This window comes from Macaca thibetana, chromosome Y, assembly GCF_024542745.1.
Source record: "Macaca thibetana thibetana isolate TM-01 chromosome Y, ASM2454274v1, whole genome shotgun sequence".
Lineage (NCBI taxonomy): Eukaryota > Metazoa > Chordata > Mammalia > Primates > Cercopithecidae > Macaca > Macaca thibetana.
The window spans coordinates 13,184,606-13,211,496 of NC_065599.1; the positions used below are offsets into that span (position 1 = coordinate 13,184,606).

Here is a 26,891-nt window from a genome sequence, read left to right on the forward strand (position 1 = left end):
GCTGAGGCAGGAGAATTCCTGGAACCCGGGAGGTGGAGGTTGCAGTGAGCCAGGATCGCACCACTGCACTCCAGCCTGGGCAACAAGAGCGAAACTCTTGGGAATTTGAGACCAGACTCTGAAACATGGAGAAATCCCATCTCTACCAAAAATACAAAAGTTAGCCGGACGTGGGGGTGTGCCCCTGGAGTCCCAGCTACTCGGGAGGCTGAGGTGGATCACTTGAGCCCTGGAGGTTGAGGCTGAGTGACCAATGACTGCGTCACTGCACTCCAGCCTGGGTGACAGAGCAAGACCCTGTCCCTAAAAACTAAAGAAATATTGGCGACCGGGCATGGTGGTTCCTGCCTGTCATCCCAGCACTTTGGGAGGCTGAGGTGGGCGGATCACCTGAGGTCAGGAGTTCGAGACCAGCCTGGCCAACGTGGTGAAACCCCGTCTCTACTAAAAATACAAAAATTAGCCGGGCGTGGTGGCGTGTGCCTACAATCCCAGCTACTCGGGAGGCTGAGGCAGGAGAATCGTTTGAACCTAGGAGGCGGAGGTTGCAGTGAACCAAGGTGGTGCCACTGCGCTCCAGCCTGGGCAACAAGAGCGAAACTCTGTCTCAAAAATATATATATATACACACACATATATACACACATATATGTATATACACATATACACACACACCATATATACACACATATATACACACACATATACACACGTATATATGTATATACACATGCGCACACATATACACACATACACACACTATATATATACACACACATACATACACACATACACTATATACACACACATATATGCGCACACACACATATACACACATACATATACTAGGCTTTGGTGTGAGAGCAGCCGAGGGGCTGCCTGGCTTGCACAAGGCAGGCTGGCCCCTAAGTGGGTTGTTGTCACTGTTCGTAATTAGTGAGCTGTGAGAGGTCAGTGTTTCCCTGGGTCTGTAAGGGGCCCAGACGCCACAGCAAGGAGAATACAGAAATAAAAAAAAACATATTTCGGGCTGCCGTGGTGGTTCCTGCCTGTCCTCCCAGCACTTTGGGAGGCTGAGGTGGGAGGATCACTTGAGGCCAGGAGTTCCAGAGCAACCGGGCCAACAGAGCGAGAGCCCATCTCTATTTTCTTTTTTTTTTTTGAAATAAGTCTCACTCTGTGACCCAGGCTGGGGTGCAATGGCAGGATGTCCGCTCACTGCAACCTCCGCCTCCCGGGTTCAAGCGATTCTCCTGCCTCAGCCTCCCGAGTAGCTGGGATTACAGGCACCTGCCACTATGTCCGGTTAATTTTTGTATTTTTAGTAGAGATGGGGTTTCATCATGTTGGCCAGGCTGGTCTTGAACTTTTGAACATGTGAACCGCCCGCCTCGGCCTCCCAAAGTGCTGGGATCAGGCGTGAGCCACCGCGCCCGACCACCCCATCTCGATTTTAAAAAAAAAAGAAAGAAAAAGAAAACATATTATCGGTCCTATGATCCCCAATATTTGGCCCCAACAAAGTCACGGTACTTGGAAGCAGGGGGTGAAACTTCAGCCCCCGCGTCCTGAACCCCCACGTCAGCACCAAAGCAGCTTCTGGTTGAGAGCGATGACGTCCCCGACAAAGCTGTCCGCTCCGATGAAGTCGCCCGCGATGACGTTGGTGCACCGTGAGCCTGGCCCCGGGTGCTGCTCTCGGACCCACGCGCTCAGCCGGGGAAGGTTGGGCAGCGTCATCTTCTCCAGGGACTCGGACGGGTGCGCCAGGACGTACTGCAGGTTCTCCGTGAGGTTGGTGCCGGCCACGAACAACCCTCCTGCAACAGGGCGGTGGGGGGACGGGTTTACACCGTCAGGTGCCTCACCTGCCCGTTGATCCCCTTAGTCACATGGTTGGACGTTCAGATCTCAGGAATTCGAGTTGGAAAGCATCACATCCAACAAGGAAATCAGGGGAACTTCGGTGGTGGGTGGGGCCGGGCGTGGTGGCTCACGCCTGTCATCCCAGCGCTTTAGGAGGCAGAGGCAGGCAGATCACCTGAGGTCAGGAGTTTGAGACCAGCCTGACCAACATGGAGAAACCTTATCTCTACTAAAAATACAGAATTAGCCAGGCGTGGTGGCAGGTGCCTGTCATCCCAGCTACTCGGGAGGCTGAGGCAGGAGAATTGCTTGGACCTGGGAGGCGGAGGTTGCAGTGAGCCGAGATCACACCACTGCACTCCAGCCTGGGCAACGAGCGAAACTCCGTCCCCCCAGAAAAACAAACAAACACGTGGTGGGTGGTGAACAACCCCAAAGGTATCCACGTCCTAACCCCACGTGGGAGACAGAATAATGGACCCAAAGATGTCCACGTCCTAATCCCACGTGGGAGACAGAATAATGGGCCCAAAGATGTCCACGTCCTAATCCCACGTGGGAGACAGAATAATGGCCCCAAAGATGTCCGCGTCCTAACCCCACGTGGGAGACGGAATAATGGCCCCAAAGATGTCCACGTCCTAACCCCACGTGGGAGACGGAATAATGGCTCCAAAGATGTCCACGTCCTAATTCCCACGTGGGAGACGGAATAATGGCCCCAAAGGTATCCACATCCTAATCCCACGTGGGAGACGGAATAATGGCCCCAAAGGTATCCACATCCTAATCCCACGTGGGAGACAGAATAATGGCCCCAAAGATGTCCACGTCCTAATCCCACGTGGGAGACGGAATAATGGACCCAAAGGTATCCACGTCCTAACCCCACGTGGGAGACGGAATAATGGACCCAAAGATGTCCACGTCCTAATCCCACGTGGGAGACGGAATAATGGCCCCAAAGATGTCCACGTCCTAATCCCACGTGGGAGACGGAATAATGGCCCCAAAGATGTCCACATCCTAATCCCACGTGGGAGACAGAATAATGGCCCCAAAGATGTCCACGTCCTAACCCCACGTGGGAGACAGAATAATGGCCCCAAAGATGTCCACGTCCTAATCCCACATGGGAGACGGAATAATGGACCCAAAGATGTCCACGTCCTAATCCCACGTGGGAGATGGAATAATGGACCCAAAGATGTCCACGTCCTAATCCCACGTGGGAGACGGAATAATGGCCCCAAAGGTATCCACGTCCTAATCCCACGTGGGAGACGGAATAATGGACCCAAAGATGTCCACATCCTAATCCCACGTGGGAGACGGAATAATGGGCCCAAAGATGTCCATGTCCTAATCCCACGTGGGAGACAGAATAATGGCCCCAAAGATGTCCACGTCCTAACCCCACGTGGGAGACGGAATAATGGCCCCAAAGATGTCCACGTCCTAATCCCACGTGGGAGACAGAATAATGGCCCCAAAGATGTCCACGTCCTAATCCCACGTGGGAGACGGAATAATGGCCCCAAAGATGTCCACGTTCTTATCCCATGTGATACACAGAGAAGAATGCTGTTGTCTGAGGCACTAAGTCTGTGCCGTCTGTTATGAGGCTTACGGAGAGGGCTGACATTGACCAGTGATTCTCTAAGTGGAGCCTCTGCAATAATTACAAATGCACATGTTCGGTCTCCACGGAGATCTGCTGAGCCACCATCTCTGGGGGCAGAGGGATGCGGTCTGCAAGCTGTGTTTGCAGAAGCTGCCCCAGACGTCCGTTCCAGTGCCCCGGTGTGGACCAGCTGGACTGACTCCTCAGCCAGAGACAGCAGAGTCAACAGACGTTTATGGCCAAGTTCTCTGAGTGGTTTTTAACGGTTATTTCTACGCTGGGCACGGTGGCTCACGCCTGTCACCCCAGCGCTTTGGGAGGTTGAGACCAGGGGATCATCATGTAAGGTCAGGAGTTCAAGACCAGCCTGACCAACCGGCTGAAACCCTTTCTTTTTTTTTTTTTTTTGAGACGGAGTCTCGCTCTGTCTCCCAGGCTGGAGTGCAGTGGTGCGATCTCGGCTCACTGCAAGCTCCGGCTCCCGGGTTCACGCCATTCTCCCGCCTCAGCCTCCCAAGTAGCTGGGACTACAGGCGCCCGCCACCTCGCTCGGCTAGTTTTTTGTATTTTTAGTAGAGACGGGGTTTCACCGTGTTAGCCAGGATGGTCTCGATCTCCTGACCTCGTGATCCGCCCGTCTCGGCCTCCCAAAGTGCTGGGATTACAGGCTTGAGCCACCGCACCCGGCCGGCTGAAACCCTTTCTCCAGTAAAAACACACCAAAAAATTAGCCAGGCGTGGTGGTGTGCCCCTGTAATCCCAGCTCGGGAGACTGAGGCAGGAGAATCACTTGAACCCGGGAGGCGGAGGTTAAAATGAGCCGAGATCGCACCATTGCACTCCAGCCTGGGTGACAGAGCAAGACTCTGTCTCAAAAAAAAAAAAAAAAAAGGCCAGGTGTGGTGGCTCACACCTGTAATCCCAACACTCTGGGAGGCCGAGGCGGGCGGATCACCTGAGGTAGGGAGTTCGAGATCAGCCTGAGCAACATGGAGAAACCCCGTCTCTACTCAAAATTTAAAAATAAAAAAATTAGCTGGGCGTGGCGGGAGGCTGAGGCAGGAGAATCGCTTGAACCTGGGAGGCGGAGGTTGCAGTGAGCCGAGATCGCGTCACTCCACTCCAGCCTGGGCGACAAGAGCAAGACTCCGTTTAAAAATAAGAGACATGGCCGGGCGCGGTGGCTCAAGCCTGTAATCCCAGCACTTTGGGAGGCCGAGACGGGCGGATCACAAGGTCAGGAGATTGAGACCATCCTGGCTAACACGGTGAAACCCCGTCTCTACTAAAAAATCTAAAAACCTAGCCGGGCGAGGTGGCGGGCGCCTGTGGTCCCAGCTACTCGGGAGGCTGAGGCCGGAGAATGGCGGGAACCCGGGAGGCGGAGCTTGCAGTGAGCTGAGATCCGGCCACTGCACTCCAGCCTGGGCGACAGAGCGAGACTCCGCCTCAAAAAAAAAAAAAAAAAAAAAAAAAGAGACATTCCTGAAGTCTAATCTGGTTCACCTGTGAGGGCGAGAGACCAAGTTGACAAAAGCTGCTCCTCTGCCCGGCCGGTGAACTGGGTTTTACGTTGACCCCGTGGGATGCAGCAGGACCGAGACGGCCGCACCTGCCACCATCCCCTCAGGGAGGACCTTCCTTCCTCCAGCCCTCGGGCTCCTGCCAGTGCTGCCTGCACCTCACAGCCCCTCGGTGGCTCTCTTACAAAAATTGTGAAATTCACACACTAGAAAGTTACCTTTTTTTTTTTTCCAAGACGGAGTCTCGCTCTATCACCCGGGCTGGAGCGCAGGGGCGCGATCTCGGCTCACTGCAAGCTCCGCCTCCCGGGTTCCTGCCATTCTCCTGCCTCAGCCTCCCGAGTAGTTGGGACTACAGGCGCCCGCCACCTCGCCCGGCTAATTTTTCGTAGAGACGGGGTTTCACCGTGTTAGCCAGGATGGTCTCGATCTCCTGACCTCGTGATCCACCCGCCTCGGCCTCCCAAAGTGCTGGGATCACAGGTGTGGGCCACCGCGCCCAGCTGACACGAGGAGTTTGAGACCAGCCTGGGCAACACAGTGAGGCCCCTTCTCTATAAAAGAATTAACTAAAAAAATAAAGAGTGCGTTCACATTGTGCAACTCCGACCTCTCCCTAGTTTCAGAACATTCTCATCGCCCCAAAAGGGAGACCCCGTTTCCGTGAAGTGGTCCGTCCTCATTTCCCCTCCCCAGCCCCCGGCAACCTACTCATCCTCTTTCTGTCTCTGCATTGGCCTGTTCTGGGCATTTCGTGTAAACGGATTCACACACTATGTGGCCTTTTGTGTCTGGCTTCTCTCACTGAGCGTGATGTCCTCAAGGTTCATGCCCATCAGAGCCTCGTTCCTTTTCATGGCTGCATAATATTCCACAGCGTGGATGGACCACACCTTGTTGATCCCTCCTCCCACCAATGTATGTGGACTGCCTTCTCCCTGGGTGCTTTTTTTTTTTTTGAGACGGAGTCTCGCTCTGTCGCCCAGGCTGGAGTGCAGTGGTGCGATCTCGGCTCACTGCAACCTCCGCCTCCCGGGTTCAAGCGATTCTCCCGCCTCAGCCTCCCGAGTAGCTGGGACTACAGGTGCCGCCACCACGCCCGGCTCATTTTTTGTATTTTTAGTAGAGACGGGGTTTCACCGTGTTCGCCAGGATGGTCTCGATCTCCTGACCTTGTGATCCGCCCGTCTCTGCCTCCCAAAGTGCCGGGATTACAGGTGCAGGCTTAACCACGCCCAGTTCCTGGATTCCTTTTAAATTGTTTTCAGTCCACGTGGACCCGGCCTCCGGCAGGGCGTCCAGGAGGCTGTGTGGAATCCACCCCCAGCAGGCGCGCCCTGGTACCTGGGCGGCCGCAGCTCTTCATGGTCTCCAGGTAGCGGATGAGGGCCTCGGTCTTCGCCGTGTTTCCCCACCAGTAGGGGATTCCTGGCCACAGCTCGCAGTGCCGGCCCAGGGAGCTCTCGTCCTCGTAGGAGACGATGACCTGCTGTCCTCGGGACCACAGCTGCCGCAGCGTCGGCAGCTCCTGCAAGGGACCAGAGTTAAGGGTGCGGGGGAGAGAGGAGAGCCGGGGATACGGGGGGCACCCGCGAGAGAGGAAGGCCGAGAAGTGTGGACGCCGGAGAGGGAGGACGGCCCGACACGTGAGTATAAACCGAAAATGAAATTCTGGCCGGGCGCGGTGGCTCAGGCCTGTCATCCCAGCACTCTGGGAGGCCGAGGCGGGTGGATCAGCTGAAGTCAGGAGTTTGAGACCAGCCTGGCTGATGTGGTGGAACTCCGTCTCTACTAAAGATACAAAAACTAGCAGGGCGCGGTGGCTCACGCCTGTCATCCCAGCACTTTGGGAGGCCGAGGCGGGCGGATCACAAGGTCAGGAGATCGAGACCACGGTGAAACCCCGTCTCTGCTAAAAAACATACAAAAAATTAGCCGGGCGCGGTTGTGGGCACCTGTAGTCCCAGCTACTCGGGAGGCTGAGGCAGGAGAATGGCGTGAACCCGGGAGGCGGAGCTTGCAGTGAGCCGAGATCGCACCACTGCACTCCAGCCTGGGCGACAGAGCGAGACTCCGTCTCAAAAAAAAAAAAAAAAAAAGATACAAAAACTAGCCAGGCGTGGTGGTGTACGCCTGTCATCCCAGCGACTCGGGAGGCTGAGGGAGGAGAATCGTTCGAACCCGGGAGGCGGAGGCTGCAGTGAGCTGAGATCGCGCCACTGCACGCCAGCCTGAGAGACAGAGCGAGACTCAGTATCGAAAAAAATTTTTCTTTTATTTTACAAATGTTTTAAAAGGAACATTTGTAGCCAGGAACAGACGTGCACACGGGGGGCCCCGCGTACAGAACGGGGCCGGCACGTGTCTCTGCCGTTCTGAGGCTGCTGCCTGGGCTCCTGGGGAAACCACACGGACCCTGACCGGGGGTGGGGGCTCCATGGAGCCAGGAAGATGCTGTGTGTATGTGTGTGTGTGTGTGTGTGTGTGTATATATACTTTTTTTTTTTTTTTGAGACAGTCTCCCTCTGTCGCCCAGGCTGGAGTGCAATGGTGCAATCTCGGCTCACTGCAACCTCCACCTCCCGGGTTCAAGCCATTCTCCCACCTCAGCCTCCCGAGTAGCTGGGATGACAGGCACCTGCCACCTCGCCCGGCTAGTTTTTTGTATTTTTTAGTAGAGACGGGGTTTCACCGTGTTAGCCAGGATGGTCTTGATCTCCTGATCTCATGATCCGCCCGTCTCGGCCTCCCAAAGTGCTGGGATGACAGGTATGAGCCACCGCACCCGGCTGGCACTGCACACATTTCCAAACCCGTCACGGGAAGCAGTTCTCACCAGGGTCCCTCCCGCACTGCGGGAGAGCCGGGAGCCCCGTTTAGCAGCTTCGCCTGCTACAGGAATCATCGCGGCACCCACACCCGGGGCGTGGCAGACGGAGTCTGAGGGTCACGATCCCCCTGCCCCGGGACAGACGTGGGGACGTCCTTCCCCCTCCTCACCCCACGAGGACACAGCATGTCCCCGAAAATATTCTTGATGCAGGCGACCAGGTACTCGTGCAGGTCCTCGCTCAGCCCCTCGAAGTTCCTGCAGGCCAGGATGACCACCTCACGCGGGTGCCGCTCCAGCCACTCCGAGATTTCCGTGAGTGTGTCCTGGGGAGGGCGGGGGGCCGGACTGAGTCCTGCATGACTCTAACACGGGGAAGGCCGGGCACGGTGGCTGACACCTGTCATCCCGGCACTTTGGGAGGCGGAGGCAGAGGCGGGCGGATCACCTGAGGTCAGGAGTTCGAGACCAGCCTGGCCAACACAGTGAAACCCCATCTCGACTAAAAATAGAAAAATTAGCGGGGCACAGTGGCACACGCCTGTCATCCCAGCTACTCGGGAGGCCGAGGCAGGAGAATTGCTTGAACCCGGGAGGCGGAGGTTGCAGTGAGCCAAGATCGTGCCACTGCACTCCAGCCTGGACGACAGAGCAAGACTCCATCTCAAAAAAAAAAAAAAAAGCAACAAAGAAACCCCCGTCACGGACTCCCAGGGGTCAGCGTCTCCTGTCTGGGTCTGCAGGTGACGTCCCCATCCCATTAAAGGCCGAGCATCTCCTGTCCAGATCTGCATGTGGCTGTTTCGTCCCCACGGGAGCTTGGCCACCTCCGGCTCTCCCCGTTGCGTCCCCCTCAGCCCGGCCGCACCTCCACCAGGGCCGTCGTGTACACCATGTGGACGAAGTGCAGGTTCTTCTCCGAGCCCTCCAGCATGTGAGCGATCCGCAGGTCCAGGTACCGCACCCCGGCGTCCAGCTGCTCCGTGACGTCCAGCGCCTGTGGACAGAGGCTGCCGTCAGGTCGGCCTGGCTGAGCGCCGCGCCTGGGGGCTCAGGGACGGGCTGTGGGATTGTCCACCCACACGTCCTGCTGTCCAGGGGGACGTGGACGTTGAAACAACAGCTGTTTGTTGGTGCTGGGAGCTCTGCAGCCACGGGGACCTGCATTGGGAAAACCTGATCTCCGGGGACCTGGCCTCTTTCAGCAGAGCCTGCGAGACTCTGTCCTGGGGAAGGGCACCTGCCCCCGCCCTGACACGGGTCTCACCCACGTCCCTGCAGGTCCCCAGTCACCCTCTTTCCAGCTGTCACCAGAAGGGGCTGCAGTTGGGGCAGAAATAAGGAGACAGGCCGGGCACACGGTGGCTCACGCCTGTCATCCCAGCACTTTGGGAGGCCAAGGCGGGCGGATCACGAGGTCAGGAGATGGACACCATCCTGGCCAATATGGTGAAACCCCGTCTCTACTAAAAACACAAAAAACTAGCCGGGCGTGGTGGCGGCGCCTGTAGTCCCAGATACTCGGGAGGCTGAGGCAGGAGAATGGCTTGAACCCGGGAGGCGGAGCTTGCAGTGAGCCGAGATTGTGCCACTGCACTCCAGCCTGGGTGACAGAGGGAGACTCCGTCTCAAGAAAACTAAAATAAAATAAGCAAATAAAACAGTGTTCCCCTCTCCTCTGCCTTTGGGAAGGGGGCTCTGGGTGGACAGCAGGTTTTGGTTTTCATCCTGTCTCCCTGGCTGGGATAGGGGCTGTGTTTTGCTGCAAAACCCACAGTCACCATCTGCCTCCTGAGCCCACAGGGCACCACTCAGACCCTACCTGGGTGACGGACCATTTCAGCACCACGGGGCGCGTGATACAGGGGAAGGCCTTGTTCAGCAGCTGCAGCAGCCGGGACTCCTCGTGCGAAATGGGGGACTTCTTGTTCAGGCAGTAGGTCATGGTGTCGTGGCTCCCTGAGAGCAAAGCACACGCGGACATGTCACCATCGGGCCCGTCCCTGCCACCTGCTGTGAGGTGCTCGGCCGCCCGCCCACAGCACGGGCACAGGCATGGCGGGAGGGGTGGACGCCGTCTCCCAAAACTCATGTCCCCTGGAACCTGGGAACGGGATCTGTGTGGAAACCGGGTCTCTGCAGATATCATGAGGTTGAAATGAGATCATCCTGGAGTAGGGCAGGCCCCAAATCCAGTGACAAGTGTCCATGTAAGAGACAGAGGAGGAGACACAGACACAGAGGAGGAGGCCACGTGGAGACGGAGGCAGAGACTGGAGTGATACGGCCACAAGCCCAGGGGATGCCTGGAGCCCCCAAGAGCTGGGAGAGGCAGGAAGGATCCTCCCCTAGAGCCTCCAGAAGGAACTGAACACAATTTAAATGACTTGAGTGGTGATCACCAAAAGAGCTGTTCAAGTCCTAACCCCCCCAAGAACCTGTTTGGAAATAGGGTCTTTACACATGCAATTGAGTGAAGGCTCTCAAAATGAAATCATCTTGGCTTTGTGGTGGGCCCTAAATGCAATGACAGGTGTCCTTAGGAGACACAGACCCAGAGGAGGCCACGTGGAGACGGAGGCAGAGACTGGAGTGATGCGGCCACAAGCCCAGGGATGCCTGGAGCCCCCAGGAGCTGAGAGAGGGAGGAAGGACCCTCCCCTCGAGCCTCAGGAGGAAGTGTGCTCCTGCCCATATCTTGTTTCAGATTTCTATACCTAGAACTGGGAGAAAGTAAATTTCTGTTGTTTGCCGTCTCCTAACGTGTGGTCACTTGTCATGGGAGCCGCAACAAACACAGATCTTTGTGGAGTCTGACTGATGGCTGACGTTTGCATTTGCTGCCTATGACACGTAGTTGTTGTTAAGATACGTATATTTAAATGTATACAAATACATTTATGAATATAACATTTAAATATCAACGTAAATATTGTGTATATACAGATATGTATATATCTGTATATATACAACTGAAAATGTATATGTATATATGTATATACATATATACATGTATATATACACATGCACATATATACATACACATATACACACATACACACACATATACACATATGCACATACATATATATACACCTATACACGTATACATGTATATATACACATGCACATACAACATACATATATATACACATACACACACATACACATATGCACATACATATATACACATATACACATATACACGTATACATGTATATATACACATGCACATACAACATACATATATATACACATATACACATTCACATATATACACATATGCACATACACATATATATACGCATATACACATATACGCATATATATACACATACATATACACATATATACATACACGTACATATACACATATACACATAGCTGTATATACATATACAAAGATATACATGTATATGTACTCATATGCACACATGTGTACACACATAGCCTCATGTGTTCACACGTCTGTATATGTGCATGTGCATATATGTGTGCATAAGTACAAATGTGTATACATTGTGCATGTGTATGTGCCTTATCTACATGTGTCCATGTGTAGGTATATGTGTACATGCACATATACCTGTGCGTGTGCATAGGGGCAAGCGTCTATACATACGTGTATGCATATGTGTCTATGTGCAATGTATGTACATGTTTGTGGACGCATATGCATGTATGTGTATGGATACCTGTGTGTGCATATGTGCAACGTTACATATGGATATACACGTGTGTGCATGTGTAGGTGCACCTGTGCATGTGTGTGTTCATGAATATGCATAAGTATGTGTGGACACATCTGCACATCTGCATGCATATGTGTGTGAGCCTACATCCATGTAGACATGTGTGCATGAGTATGTGTGAGCCTCTGTCCATGTATACATGTGTGTGTACATGTGTGTGCTTATGTGCATGTATACATGTGCCTGCATGGGCCTCCATGTGTATGTGTGCTTCCATGTGCATATGTGTGGGTACGTGCATGTGTGCATACGTGTGTGCATGTATGTGTTTATAGGTGTATGCATGTGTGTGCATTTATGTGTGTTTGTGTGCGCATGCATCTGTGTTTCCATGTGCATGTGTGGGTATCTGCATGTGTGTGTGCATGCATGTGCATGAATGTGTGTGTACGTGCCTGAGTGCATGTGTGTATGTATTTGTGTGTGCATGCATGTGTATGAATGTGAGTGTACGTGCCTGAGTGCATATGTATTTGTGTGTGCATGCATGTGTATGTTTCCGTGTGTGTGCACATGTGTGCATGCGTGTGTGTGCATGCACGTGTGCCTATGTGTCTATGTGCATCTGTGTATGTGATATGGTTTGGCGGTGTCCACACCCAAATCTCGAACTGTAGCTCCCACAATTCCCAGGTGTCATGGGAGGGACCTGGTGGGACGTCACTGAATCTTGGGGTGGGTCTTTCCCATGCTGTTCCTATGACAGGAAGTCTCTTGAGATCTGATGGTTTCAGAAAGGGGAGCTCCCCGGCATACGCTCTCGTCTGCCACCAGGTAACCCGTGACTTTGCTCCTCATCCACCTTCTGCCGTGACTGTGAGGCCTCCCCAGCCAGGTAGAATGGTGAGTCCATTAAACCTCTTTCTTTTATAAATTACCCAGTCTCAGACATGTCTTTCTTCGCAGGGTGAGAACAGACCAACACAGTATGCACGTGTGTGTGTGTCTGTGTGTATGTGTGCATATGTGTGTCCGTATGTGTGAATGTGTGTGTGTGCATATGTGTGTATGTGTGCATATGTGCACGTGTGCATGTGTGCATAGATGCCTGTGCATACGTGTGTACATGTGTGCATGCCTCTGTGTGTCCATGTCTGCGCATGTCCATGCCTATGTACATATGTGTACGCACGTCAGTGTGATTTGCAGGATTTCCCCACACCCAGGATTGCTCCTACAGCCAGCATCTCCACTGGGGAACGCAGAGGTAACAGCCCCCGCCCCACCCCACCCCACCCTCACCTGGGATGGAGAGGTGGTGGAGAGGCACATCCCAGAGCTGGGGACACAGTGCCGACATCCAGTCCTCGTTCGCATTTCTGCAGCGCAGGTTGGAGAAGCTGCTGGAAGTGCTCACCTGCCCGCCCATCGGAGGTGAACCCTGGGCAACCTGAGGAAGAAGAAGAGGAGAGAGAGATTTTTTATGGTTAAAGTTGTGCTGCTTACACAGGGGTCATGGCTTCCCCTGGGAGGGGCTGGGGTGGTGGAGAGTGTGGGGTGGAGATCAGACTTCCTGAGAAAGGGGAGAGAGGGGCCGGGAGCGGTGGCTCACGCCTGTCATCCCAGCACTTTGGGAGGCCGAGGCGGGCGGATCGCGAGCTCAGGAGTTCAAGACCAGCCTGGCCAACATGGTGAAACCCCCTCTCTACTAAAGATACAAAAATTAGCCAGGCGTACTGGCGGGGACCTGTAGTCCCAGCTACTCGGGAGGCTGAGGCACCTCGTGATCCACCTGCCTCGGCCTCCCAAAGTGCTGGGATGACAGGCATGAGCCATCACTCCTGGCCTTCTCCCTTCCTTCTTTGTTGCCTAATAAATTCTCCGTTCCTTAAAACCACTCCACGTGTGTCCACGCCATGTCATCTAAACTGGCGCGAGACCAAGGACCCGGGTGTCCCTCCAGTCACCGGAGCCGTAGCAGTTTGGTGCATTGGCCGGGAATTCATTCACGAGAGCGGTGAGGATGGGACGAATCTCACCCTCAGATCTGTCCTTTAATCTCAGGGTTGTCGTCCAGCTATCCTACCGCAAAGCTTTCCTTCTTCCCTTCCTTCTCTATCCGCGGTCTCTCTGTCGAATGCACGGGAATTTTTACAGCCTAGGGAAGGAATCCTGTTGGGCCACACCAGGAAATGCTGTCGACCAGGGATACAGCTCAGGCTTCCAGGAATACGGTTCTCTCCTTTCCCCCTAAGTAAAGTTACTTGGTACTAATTCTCTAGCAGGTGCATGGTATTTCCTTTTTTTTCTTTTTTTTTGAGACGTTGTTTCGCTCTTTTTGCCCAGGCTGGAGTGCAGTGGCGCGATCTCAGCTCACCGCAACCTCCGCCTCCCGGGTTCAAGCGATTCTTCTGCCTCAGACTCTCGAGTAGCTGGGATGACAGGCACCTGCCACCACGCCCGGCTAATTTTTGTATTTTTAGTAGAGACGGGGTTTCTCCATGTTCGTCAGGCTGGTCTCGAACTCCCGACCTCAGGTGATCCACCCACCTCAGCCTCCCAAAGTGCTGAGATGACGGGCATGAGCCACCGCGCCCGGCCAGTGCACGGTATTTCTAAGTCAACAGCGTCCCCTAGTGGGAACAGAAATCCTCTTCGTGGCCGGGCAGCACTTTGGGAGGCCGAGGCGGGCGGATCACGAGGTCACGAGTTCGAGACCAGCCTCACCGACATGGTGAAACCCCCGTCTCTAGTAAAAATACAAAAATTAGCCAGGTGTGGTGTCACACACCTGTAATCTCAGCTATTCAGGAGGCAGAAGCAGGAGAATCGCTTAAACCCGGGACGTGGAGTGAGCCGAGATCACGCCACTGCACTCCAGCCTACTGACAGAGCAAGACTCCGTCTCAAAAAAATAAATAACAATAATAATAATAGGCACCAGGAGGAGGCACAAAAGAAAAAGAGAAACCTCAGGAGAAGGACAAAGCCTCTAGCAACAGCTTGGCAGGCTTGCAAACTCCAAGATCTCCCCAGGTGCATCCGGTAGTTGCTAAAAGTGTGGCAGGCCAGGACATTTTAAAAAAAGGAATGGCTGGGCGCGGTGGCTCAAGCCTTGTAATCCCAGCACTTTGGGAGGCCAAGACGGGCGGATCACGAGGTCAAGAGATCAAGACCATCCTGGCTAACACGGTGAAACCCCGTCTCTACTAAAAACTACAAAAAACTAGCCGGGCGCGGTTGTGGGCGCCTGTAGTCCCAGCTACTCAGGAGGCTGAGGCAGGAGAATGGCGGGAACCCGGGAGGCGGAGCTTGCAGTGAGCTGAGATCCGGCCACTGCACTCCAGCCTGGGGGACAGAGCGAGACTCCGCCTCAAAAAAAAAAAAAAAAAAAGGAATGGCCGGGCAGCAAGACAGAGTCACCTCGCTCCTGCCCAGCCTGTGGTGAAAAGCAGTGGGGACAGAACTGCTCCCAGAGTGGGAGGTCAGTGGGTGCAAACCCCCTGCTCCAGTGGCTCCAAATGCCATCACAGCACACGGCCCCGGGCGATTCCGGAAATGGAAGGAAAACAGACCTCCTTCTAAACACTAGAGCCGGCCTCCCTCCTTTGTCCTCTCTCCTTTCTCCTCCCTCTTCCAGGCCTCCCCACTTCCTATAAGGGGCATCTCAGGAAAAACTCTAATCCAATCATTTTCTCAATCTGAGTGGTAGTTAGGAGGACCTATTTACATACGTTTCCAAGCCACTGTCATGCCAGCTCTACTGTCATGAAAAGCCTCCAAGTTAAGCCTAGGAAATAACTGTTTCCACTGCACACAATGTGCCAGGACGACTGCCCTCTAGGGACAGCTCTTAGCCAGCAAACAGCCAGTAAAGCAAGATAAGCAAAGTCACTCTCCGGAGACTCAAGAGCTCAATTAGCTGACAGCTCTTATAAAAGCACTTAAATTACGCCAGGGAAACGTAGCTAACGTGGATGCTGATTCCTTGGACGCTTTCCTGATTATCCATGCTCATGCTGCCATTCAGAAGGAAAAGCATTTTCTTACCACGAATGGATCTCCTATAAAATATCACCAGGAAGGTAGGGCGCGGTGGCTCACGCCTGTCATCCCAGCACTTTGGGAGGCCGAGGCGGGAGGATCACCTGAGGTCGGGAGTTCAAGACCAGCCTGACCAATGGGATGAAACCCCGTGTCTAGTAAAAATACAAAAGTTACCTGGGCGTGGTGGCGGGCGCCTGTCATCCCAGCTACTCAGCAGGCTGAGGCAGGAGAATCGCTTGAACCCGGGAGATGGAGGTGGCAGTGAGCTGAGATTGCACCACTGCACTGCAGCCTGGGCAAGAAGAGTGAAACTCTGTCTCAAAAATATAGACAGACAGACAGACAGAGATAGAGAGATAGCTATAGATATAGAGAGATAGATATAGATATAGAGAGAGATGATAAAGAGAGAGATATATATAGACAGATATATATAGATAGAGATGATAGAGAAGATAGATAGATAGATAGATGATGGAGATAGGTAGATAACAGATAGATAGATGGATAGATAGATAGATAGATAGATAGATAGATAGATAGATAGATAGATAGATAGATAGATAGATAGATGGATAGATAGATAGATAGATGATGGAGATAGGTAGATAACAGATAGATAGATAGATGATGGAGATAGGTAGATAACAGATAGATAGATAGATGATGGAGATAGGTAGATAACAGATAGATAGATGATGGAGATAGGTAGATAACAGATAGATAGATGGATGGATAGATAGATAGATAGATAGACAGACAGATAGACAGACAGACAGATAGATAACCTCACCAGGAAATTAGCAGATCATTATTCTCAGTTTTTCTTCCAGGAGAGACAGCAGGGATGTATTGTAACATCAAAAGGGAACAGACAAAGTAGCCCAAAGGAAAGAGATTAGCTGATCAGGCGGCCAAATCAAAGGCAAGGAAGCCTCAAGGCAGTAACACACTTCCAGCCCTTCTAATCCAGGAGGACTCCATAAAAGAAACTAAACCTCAGTATTCCACTACAGAAATAGAGAAAGCCCCTTCTCAAGGGTACGCTTGTCAGCTGTTGGGCTCCAGTCAGGATGGCAAACTCTATTTGCCAAGCTGCAGCCAATGAAGGTTTTGGTTTTTGTTTTTTGAGACGGAGTCTCACTCTGTCACCCAGGCTGGAGTGCAGTGGTGCGATCTCGGCTCACTGCAACCTCCACCCCCTGGGTTTAAGCGATTCTCCATCCTCAGCCTCCCGAGTAGTTGGGAGTACATGCGCCTGCCACCATGCCTGGCTAATCTTTTGGGTTTTTTGTTTGTTTGTTTGTTTTTTAGTAGAGATGAGGTCTCATCATGTTAGCCAGGATGGTCTCCATCTGCTGACCTCGTGATCCGCCCGCCTCGGCCTCCCAAAGTGCTGGGATGACAGGCGAGAGCCACCGTGCCCAGCCAGAGTTTCGTAAAATCCTTCACCAAAGCTTTTCACTTGGGAGAGGATAAAACGTATCAATGTGCTCAGAGATTTGTTTTCAGACAGAAAAACCTCTCAACTGGGTAAGCATGTAACCTCTCTAGCTCACTTCCAACAAAAATTAACCCAAGTACCAGAACGGCAGCCCCAGGAAATAAAAGCACCTTTATCTCACCCAGGAAATCTGGTGTTAGTGAAAACTGTCATCTCTCTCCTTCACTAAGCCAAGCTGGGAAGAGCCCTAACCCTGTTCTTCTCGAACCCGCTCAGCAGTGAAAGATACTGGAATGAACGCCTGGATACATCACGCTCAAGTCAAAGTCTGACTCGCTGAGGGCACAAGCCCTGACAGTTCAGAGGAATGTCCTGAAAAATAGGGGATCTTAGGCCGGACGCGGTGGCTCATGCCTGTCATCCCAGCACTTTGGGAGGCCGAGGCGGGTGGATCACGAGGTCAGGAGTTCAAGACCAGCCTGGATAAGATGGTGAAACCCCATCTCTACTAAAAATACAAAAATTAGCCAGGCGTGGTGGTGGGCACCTGTAATCTCAGCTACTCAAGACGCTGAGGCAGGAGAATCACTTGAACCCAGGACGCGGAGGTTGCAATGAGCCAAGATCGCACCACTTTACTCCAGCCTGGGTGACAGAGCAAGAGTCCATCTCAAAAAAAAAGAACGGAAAAAGAAAAATACGAGATCTGAAGCTAAACCTCATTAAAAAAAAAACAGCTGGGCATGGTGGACGCGGTGGCTCATGCCTGTGATCCCAGCACTTTGGGAGGCCAAGGTGGGTGGATCACGAGAGTTCACGAGTTCAAGACCAGCTGGCCAGCACGGTGAAACCCTGTCTCTACTAAAAACACAAAAATTAGCCGGGCGTGGTGGCGGGCGCCTGTCATCCCTGCTACTCGGGAGGCTGAGGCAGGAGAATCGCTTGAACCCGGAGGCAGAGGTTGCAGTGAGCCGAGATTGTGCCTTTGCACTCCAGCCTGGGTGACAGAGTGAGACCCCGTCTCAAAAAAAATCTGAGGTTCCTTCCCAGGACTGTGATGGTACCGGAAGGGAACGTGGAAAGCGCATACAGGACCCTAAACGGAATCCTCACTATGGATGGGCTCACGGAGGACATTAAACGCATCAGCTGTATTATGAGAAGTGACAAGATCAACTTCTTGAGGGGAAAGAATCAGGCAGATCCGTGGCAGGGCTGCTGAGGCCCGTGAAGGGACCATCTCTTTTCTTTGTACAATCCCATTTCCTGTTACCCTCTACAATAAACTCAATCACACGCTGGCAAAAAAAAAAAAAAATCGGGACCAGACCGGGCACCGTGACTCACACCTGTAATCCCAGCACTTTGGGAGGCCAAGGTGGGCGGATCTCCTGAGGTCAGGAGTTCAAGACCAGCCTGGCCAACACGGCGAAACCCCAACTCTACTAAAAATACAAAAATTAGCCGGGCGTGAGGGCAGACGCCTATAATCCCAGCTGCTCAGGAGACTGTCACGGGAGAATCACTTGAGCTCGGGAGGCAAAGGTTGCGGTGAGCCGAGACGGCGCCACTGCACTCCAGCCTCGGTGACAGAGTGAGGCTGTCTCAAGAAATAAATAAATAGGTCATGCTGGGTGACCCACGCCTATAATCCCAGCAATTTGGGAGGCTGAGTTGCGTGGAACATTTGAGGTCAGGAGTTCAAGACTAGCTTGGCCAACATGCTGAAACCCCGTCTCTACTAAAAATACAAAAAAAATTAGCTGGGCAGTAGTGACATAGCCTGTAGTCCCAGCTACTCGGGAGGCTGAGGCAGGAGAATCACTTGAGCCTCTGGGAGGTGGAGGTTACAGTGAGCGGAGATTGCACCACTGCACTCCAGCCTGGGCAACTGAGTGAGACCCTGTCAAGAAAGAAAGAAGGAAAGGAAGGAAGGGAAGGAAGGGAAGGAAGGGAAGGAAGGGAAGGAAGGGAAGGAAAGGAAGGAAGGAAGGAAGGAAGGGGAAGGAAGAAAGGGAGGGAAGAAAGGGAGGGAAGAAAGGGAGGGAAGAAAGGGAGGGAAGAAAGGGAGGGAAGAAAGGGAAGAAAGGGAGGGAAGGAAGATGGGGTCTTGCTATGTTGCCCAGTCTGGTCTGGAACTCCCGGACTCAAGAGATCCTCCCATCTCGGCCTTTCAAAGTGCTGGGATTCTAGGTATGAGCGTCTGTGCCCGGCCTGCTTCATAACTTTAATCCTTAACTGAGTAAATTAACTCCTGGGCCTTCTGTGCACACACACAGAACAGAAAAAACTGCATCTGTAATGCAGGTGAAGTTGGAAAACGGGGCTTGAGAATCTTGCACATTAGGTGGGAAGAAAGCCCCATTCTGGGCTGCATATTAAATTACTGTGGGGCCGGCCGGGCGCGGTGGCTCTCTCCTGTCATCCCAGCACTTTGGGAGGCCGAGGTGGGTGGATCACCCAAGGTCAGGAGTTCGAGACCAGCCTGGCCAACATGGTGAAACCCCGTCTCTACTAAAAATACAAAAATCAACCAGGCGTGCTGGCACGCACCTGTTATCGCAGCTACTTGGGAGGCTGAGGCAGGAGAATCACTTGAACCCGGGAGGCGGAGGTTGCAGTGGGCCGAGATGTCACCACTGTGGTAAGAGTTATTAAGACATTATTTTAGACAGATGGAGAGGAAAAGGGGGCTGGGGGCGATGGCTGACGCCTGTACTCCCAGCACTTTTGGAGAACGAGGCCGGTGGATCACCTGGGGTTGGGAGTTCAAGACCAGCCTGACCAACATGATGAAACCCCGTCTCTACTAAAAATACAAAAAATTAGCCAGGCGTGGTGCCACATGCCTGTGACCCCAGCTAATTGGGAGGCTGAAGCAGGAGAATCGCTTGAACTCGGGAGGCGGAGGTTGCAGTGGGCAGAGATGGGGTCACTGTCCTCCAGCCTGGGCAACAAGAGTGAAACTCCCCCATCTCCAAAAAAAATTTAAAAAGGAGGGAAAGAGAGGAAAAGGGGTCCTTGGAAGGTGTTTTTGCAGCTCCCAAAAACGTTTCTTGTCTAGCGTGAAAGCCCCGGCTCTCAGACCCCGCTGGGCAACCCTTAATAGGCAAATGCGAGCCGTTAAAGCTGGGCGCTGTCAACACGCCGATTCGATTCCCACCGTTGCCGTCTTGCCGTCGCCCCCACCTGTGCCTGACGTCCCGGCCGCCCCCACACGTTCCCGCCCTCCCGGCCGCCCCCACATACCGCCATCATGGCCGCCCCCACACGTTCCCGCCATCATGGCCGCCCCCACCTGTGCCTGACATCCCGGCCGCCCCCACACGTTCCCGCCCTCCCGGCCGCCCCCACACGTTCCCGCCATCCCGGCCGCCCCCACACGTTCCCGCCATCATGGCCGCCCCCACACGTTCCCGCCATCATGGCCGCCCCCACCTGTGCCTGACATCCCGGCCGCCCCCACACGTTCCCGCTCATGGCATGTGCCGACATCCCGGCCGCCCCCACACGTTCCGCTATCATGGCCGCCCCCACACGTTCCCGCCCTCCCGCCGCCCCCACACACCCGCCATCATAGCCGCCCCCACACGTTCCCGCCATCCTGGCCGCCCCCACCTGGTCCCGCCCTCCCGGCCGCCCCCACACACCCGCCATCATGGCCGCCCCCACACGTTCCGCCCTCCCGGCCGCCCTCACACGTTCCGCTATCATGGCCGCCCCCACACGTTCCTGACATCCTGGCCGCCCCCACCTGGTCCCGCCATCCCGGCCGCCCCCACACATTCCTGACATCCCGGCCGCCCCCACACGTTCCTGACATCCCGGCCGCCCCCACACGTTCCCGACATCCCGGCCGCCCCCACACGTTCCTGACATCCCGGCCGCCCCCACACGTTCCCGCCCTCCCGGCCGCCCCCACACGTTCCCGGCCGCCCCCACACGCCGCCAGCCGCGTAGAACATCATGGCGCCTGTATTTGCATATGACGGGGCTGGGCTGGGCGGGCCACGTTTTTCGCGGGCTACGTGAATGACAGGCCTGGTCAGACCAATCCGCTGAGCGCTATGCAAATCAGCCACGCCTCCTCCAGGCGCCGCGTTACCCGGGCTGGTCTCCTCCCTCCTCCCTCCGCTTTGGAGCCCCCGGTCCCTCAGTCTCCCTCCGGGGGAGCTACTTCCTTTTCCTTTCCCCCTTGTCGCCTTTTTTTTTTTTTTTTTTTTTTTTTTTTTTTTGAGACGGAATTTCGCTCTGGTTGCCCAGACTGCAGTGAAATGGCGCAATCTGGGCTCCCCGTCGCCTCCGCGGTGCCGGGATCCCAGGCCTGAGCCACCTGCCCGGCCCTCCCTTCCCTTCTTGCCTGTTAAACGCTGCGCTCCTTAAAAACCACTGCACGGGTGTCCGTGTGGCCTTATTTAATTCCACTGGAGAGGAAGAACCTGGTGTTCCTGCACCACCAGAGCGTATCACCACTGCACTGCAGCCTGGGCGACACAGCAAGACTCGGCCCCCCCAAAAAACACATATATGTATAATATATAATATATGTTTATTATATATAAATATATAATATATAATATATGTTTATTATATATAAATATATAATATATAATATATGTTTATTATATATATATAATATATATGTTTATAATATATAAATATATAATATATAATATATGTTTATAATATATAAAATATATTATAAATATATATACAATATTATATAATACTATATAAATCTATAATATATATTATAATTTATATATAAAACCATATAATTTATATATAATTTAATTATATATGATGTAAATATATATTATATAAATATATATTTACATTAATATATAAATATGTTATATAAATATATACAAATATATATTACATAAATATAATAATATCATTATATATTTATATAATTTTTATGTATTAATATAATATATAATTTAATATATATTACATAAAATTTTATATATACTATATAAATGATATATATTATAAATATGTGATACATAAATTGATATGTAAATATATAAAATATAAATACATATAAATATATAAAATACAAATATATAATGCTGAAAATAAGGGAAGAGACTTTTCATAAGGGCATTTTAGAAAGCTTGTAAATTCTTTCTCTGCCTCTGAACTGTATATAACTTTTTGGGTTTTTTCTTTTTTTTTTTTTTGAGACGGAGTCATGCTCTGTCGCCCAGGCTGGAGTGCAGTGGCCGGATCTCAGCTCACTGCAAGCTCCGCCTCCCGGGTTCACGCTATTCTCCTGCCTCAGCCTCCCAAGTAGCTGGGACTACAGGCGCCCGCCACCTCGCCCGGCTGGTTTTTTGTATTTTTTAGTAGAGACGGGGTTTCACCGTGTTAGCCAGGATGGTCTCGATCTCCTGACCTCGTGATCCGCCCGTCTCGGCCTCCCAAAGTGCTGGGATTACAGGCTTGAGCCACCGCGCCCGGCCGGGTTTTTTCTTTTCTTTTTAAATACAGAGTTTCAGTCTTATTACCCAGGCTGGAGTGCAATGGCGTGATCTAGGCTCACTGCAACCTCCGCCTCCCAAGTTCAAGCAATTCTCCTGCCTTAGCCTTCTGAGTAACTGGGATTACAGGCGCCCGCCACCACACCTGGCTAATTTTTCTATTTTTAGTAGAGACGGGGTTTCACCATGTTGGCCAGGCTGGTCTTGAACTCCTGACCTCAGGTGATCCACCCGCCTCAGCCTCCCAGAGTGCTGGGATTACAGGCGTGAGCCACTGCGCCCAGCTGTATGTACGATTTTTTTTTTTTTAAAGACAGAATTTCACTCTTGTTACCCAGGCTGGAGTGCAATGCCGCGATCTTGGCTCACTGCAACCTCCACCTCCCAGGTTCAAGCAATTTTCCTGCCTCAGCCTCCGGAGTAGCTGGGATGACAGGCGCCCGCCACCACGCCTGGCAATGTATTTAAGATTTTTCAGGGCTAAATCAGCCGGTTGAGAGTTTCACGACTCTGCAATGTTCCCTGGTGGACCAGGGGCCTCCTCTTAGAAATAAGACCTGGAGGGGCCAGGCGCGGTGGCTCACACCTGTCATCCCACCACTATGGGAGGCTGAAGCAGGCGGATCACGAGGTCTGGAGTTTGAGACCAGCCTGGCCAACATGGTGAAACCCCATCTCTACTAATAGTACAAAAAGTAGCCGGCCGTGGTGGCGAACGCCTGTAATCCCAGCTACTCAGGAGGCTGAGGCTTCAGAATCGTTTGCACCCGGGAGGCGGGTGCTGTGGTGAGCCGAGATCACACCCCTGCACTCCAGCCTGGGTGACAGAGTGAGACTCTGCCTCAAAAAAAAGAAAAAGAGGCCGGGCGCGGTGGCTCACGCCTGTAATCCCAGCACTTTGGGAGGCCGAGGCGGGCGGATCACAAGGTCAGGAGATCGAGACCACGGTGAAACCCCGTCTCTACTAAAAATACAAAACATTAGCCGGGCGCGGTTGTGGGCGCCTGTAGTCCCAGCTACTCGGGAGGCTGAGGCAGGAGAATGGCGTGAACCCGGGAGGCGGAGCTTGCAGTGAGCCGAGATCGCGCCACTGCACTCCAGCCTGGGCGACAGAGCGAGAGTCCGTCTCAAAAAAAAAAAAAAAAAAAAAAAAAAGAAAAAAGAAAAGATAAAAGAAACGGGACCCAGAGGAAGGGAAGACGCCCAGGCCTCCTGGGGAAAAGGAGACAAACTTCAGCTCAAGCTGCAGACCCACCTTGGGCCCCAGGCACAGGGGGACTTCGGAATTCGAATTGTTGATCTTGAGCCCAGAATGAAAGGCCTGGTCTCTCCCTGGGCCGCAAGAAAGGACGAGATCCTTTGGGTCTGCAGCTCCTGGCGGCTGCCCGTGCTGCCTTCTAGGCCACTCTCAGGCACGGCTTCCCAGCTGGCTGCAGGTTTTGTTTTTATTTACATCTTCCCAAAATCCCTTCCTCCCAGACCCAGCTAACTTGATAAGCTCAGGCCTTCCCGGCTGCCAGGACTGGGCGGGCGGGAGGGAGGGAGGGAGGGAGGGTCCCCAGAGCCTGCAGGGCCCAGGAGGAGGAACCCATTATTTATCAGCTCAGCCTCAGTCTCTTTCTTCAAGACTAGCAACCACACCTGTGCTGTGGCTCTGGGTCCCCAGGAGGGTGCTGGCCCCTTCTCTGCAGCCGTGCAGTGATCTGCCTGGAGCAGCCCAGGAGGGCCGCTGTGAACCTCCGGATGCCCAGGGTCCCAGGGCCGCAGGGTGGAGGGGAGGTTAAAATGCAGGTCTGGGTGGGGCCCAGCGGCTCAGGCCTGTCATCCCAAACACTTTGGGAGGCTGAGGCAGGTGGATCACCTGAGGTCAGGAGTTCGAGACCAGCCTGGCCAACATGGTGAAACCCCGTCTCTACTAAAAACACAAAAGTTAACCAGGAGTGTGGCAGGTGCCTGTCATCCCAGCCACTCGGGAGGCTGAGGCAGAAGAATCCCTTGAACCCGGGAGGCGGAGGTTGCAGCGAGCCGAGATGGTGCCACTGCACTCCAGCCTGGGGGATAGAGCCAGACTCCCATCCAAACACAAAAAACCTTCATCTCCACACCCTCTTTTTTTTTTTTTTTTTTTTTTTTTTTGAGACAGAGTCTGGCTCTGTCGCCCAGGCTGGAGTGCAGTGGCCGGATCTCAGCTCACTGCAAGCTCTGCCTCCGGGGTTTACGCCATTCTCCGGCCTCAGCCTCCCGAGTAGCTGGGACTACAGGCGCCCACCACATCGCCCGGCTAGATTTTTGTATTTTTTTAGTAGAGACGGGGTTTCACCGTGTTAGCCAGGATGGTCTCGATCTCCTGACCTCGTGATCCACCCGTCTCGGCCTCCCAAAGTGCTGGGATTACAGGCTTGAGCCACCGCGCCTGGCCCACACCCTCTTATCTTAATGCAGATATTCCTTTCTACGAATAACTCCTCTGTGTGTGTGTGTGTGTGTGTGTATGTGGAGACACAGGGTCTTGCTCTGTTGCCCAGGCTGGAATGCAGTGGCACGATCTCAGCTCACTGCAGCCTCCGCCTCCTGGATTCAAGTGATTCTCCTGCCTCAGCCTCCAGAACCGGTGGGATAACAGGCCCCTGCCACCATTCCCAGCTAATTTTTCACATTTTTAGTCGCGAGTGGGTCTCACCGCGTTGGTCAGGCTGGTCTCGAACTCCCGAGTTCAGCTGATCCGCCCGCCTCGGCCTCCCAAAGTGCTGGGATGACAAGCTTGAGCCACGGCGCCCGGCCTAATAAGAGCTCTTTCAACCAATTGCCAGTCAGAAAAATTTTAAAATCTAGTTATGACCTGGAAGTCCGCCTCGCCGCCCGTCGAGCTGTCCTGCCTTCACACATTTAACCCGTCAGGCCTCTGAGCCGAACCTCAGTCATTATCACCCCCGTGACCTGCACGTACACGTCCCGGAGGCCTGCAGGAGCCGAGAAGTCGGGAGCAGTCAAAGCAAAGAACGACACAGAAGTAAAACAGCCAGTGCCTGCCTTCACTGAGTAACTGAAATTACCACGTTTTCCTATTGTGACTCGTCCCTGCCCTACCTTAGCTGATCCATCGACCGTGTGCCGTTCGTCTTCTCGACAATGAGTCTTAGGAGCTGTCCACCGTGCACCTTGTAACCCCTTCCTCTGCTAACAATAAATAACCGTGGGGAAAAGAAAGAGGGATCAGACTGTTACCGTGTCTACAGACATAAGAGACTAGCTGGGCGCGGTGGCTCACGCCTGTAATCCCAGCACTTTGGGAGGCCGAGACGGGCGGATCACGAGATCAGGAGATCGAGACCATCCTGGCTAACACGGTGAAACCCCGTTCTACTTTTAGCCGGGCGCAGTTGTGGGCGCCTGTAGTCCCAGCTACTCGGGAGGCAGGCAGGAGAATGGCGTGAACCCGGGAGGCGGAGCTTCAGTGAGCCGAGATCGCGCTTCCAGCCTGGGCGACAGAGCGAGACTCCACCTCAAAAAAAAAAAAAAAAAAAAAAAAGAGAGACTCCATTTTGTTCTGTCCTCACAGAAATTCTTCTGCCTTGAGATGCTGTTAATCTGTAACCCTATAGCCCCAACCCTGTGCTTGCAGGAATGTGTGCTCCCTGTGCTTGCAGGAATGTGTGCTGTGTTGACTCAGGGTTTAATGGATTTAGGGCTATGCAGGATGTACTTTGTTAAAGAAGGGCTTGAAGGCAGTCTGCTTGGTAAAAGCCATCACCGTTCTCTGATCTCGAGTACCCAGGGACACAAACACTGCGGAAGGCCGGCCGCAGGGACCTCTGCCCGGGAAAGCCAGGTATTGTCCAAGGTTTCTCCCCATGGGATAGTCTGAGATATGGCCTCGTGGGAAGGGAAAGACTGACACCCATAAAGGGTCTGTGCTGGGGAGGATTAATAAAAGAGGAAGGCCTCTTGGCGGTTGAGACACAGGAAGGCCTCGGTCTCCTGCTGGTCCCTGGGCAATGGAATGTCTGGGTGTAAAACCCGACTGTACGTTCTATTTACTGAGATAGGAGAAAACCACCTTAGGGCTGGAGGTGAGCTGTGTGTGCTTGTGGCAATGCTGCCGTTTCATGTTTGCATTCCAGATGTTTGCATACGAGATGTTTGTATAGATGTTGTATCCGTGCAAGGCCAAGGCACAGCACCTTTCTTTAAACGTATTGATGACACAGAGATCTTTGTTCACATGTTTTCCTGCTGACCCTCTCCCCACAGTTACCCTATTGTCCCGCCACTTCCCCCTGTCCCCTCTCCGAGATGGTAAAGAGATAATGATCAATAAATACTGAGGCAACTCAGAGACCGGTGCCTGCCTGGAGTCCCTCAGCGCCGGTCCCCTTTCT

The 26,891-nt window shown here is 53.0% G+C and overlaps 1 protein-coding gene across 10 annotated transcripts in view; it reads right to left on the bottom strand.

Moving 5' to 3' along the window:
• Nucleotides 1–1,145: 1,145 nt before the first annotated feature.
• LOC126947140 (PI-PLC X domain-containing protein 1) overlaps nucleotides 1,146–26,891 on the bottom strand; it is a 29,078-nt gene continuing 3,332 nt past the window's right edge. Inside the window, exons 1-8 of one of the 10 annotated variants that reach the window (XM_050777768.1) lie at nucleotides 20,443–20,495; nucleotides 20,363–20,385; nucleotides 20,148–20,225; nucleotides 12,838–12,985; nucleotides 9,666–9,802; nucleotides 8,712–8,840; nucleotides 6,358–6,541; nucleotides 1,146–1,820 (exon numbers count right to left, since the gene is read on the bottom strand). In XM_050777768.1, coding sequence (XP_050633725.1) covers nucleotides 1,454–1,820; nucleotides 6,358–6,541; nucleotides 8,712–8,840; nucleotides 9,666–9,802; nucleotides 12,838–12,985; nucleotides 20,148–20,225; nucleotides 20,363–20,385; nucleotides 20,443–20,477 — 1,101 coding nt within the window. In that variant the 5' untranslated portion in view covers nucleotides 20,478–20,495 and the 3' untranslated portion in view covers nucleotides 1,146–1,453. Of the gene's footprint in view, nucleotides 1,821–6,357; nucleotides 6,542–8,013; nucleotides 8,170–8,711; nucleotides 8,841–9,665; nucleotides 9,803–12,837; nucleotides 12,986–13,574; nucleotides 14,093–15,756; nucleotides 16,016–20,147; nucleotides 20,255–20,275; nucleotides 20,305–20,362; nucleotides 20,386–20,442; nucleotides 20,496–20,519; nucleotides 20,537–23,767; nucleotides 24,628–25,599; nucleotides 25,713–26,891 lie in introns of those variants that run through there. The other 9 variants (XM_050777767.1, XM_050777775.1, XM_050777771.1 and 6 more) reach the window with 9 other exon arrangements.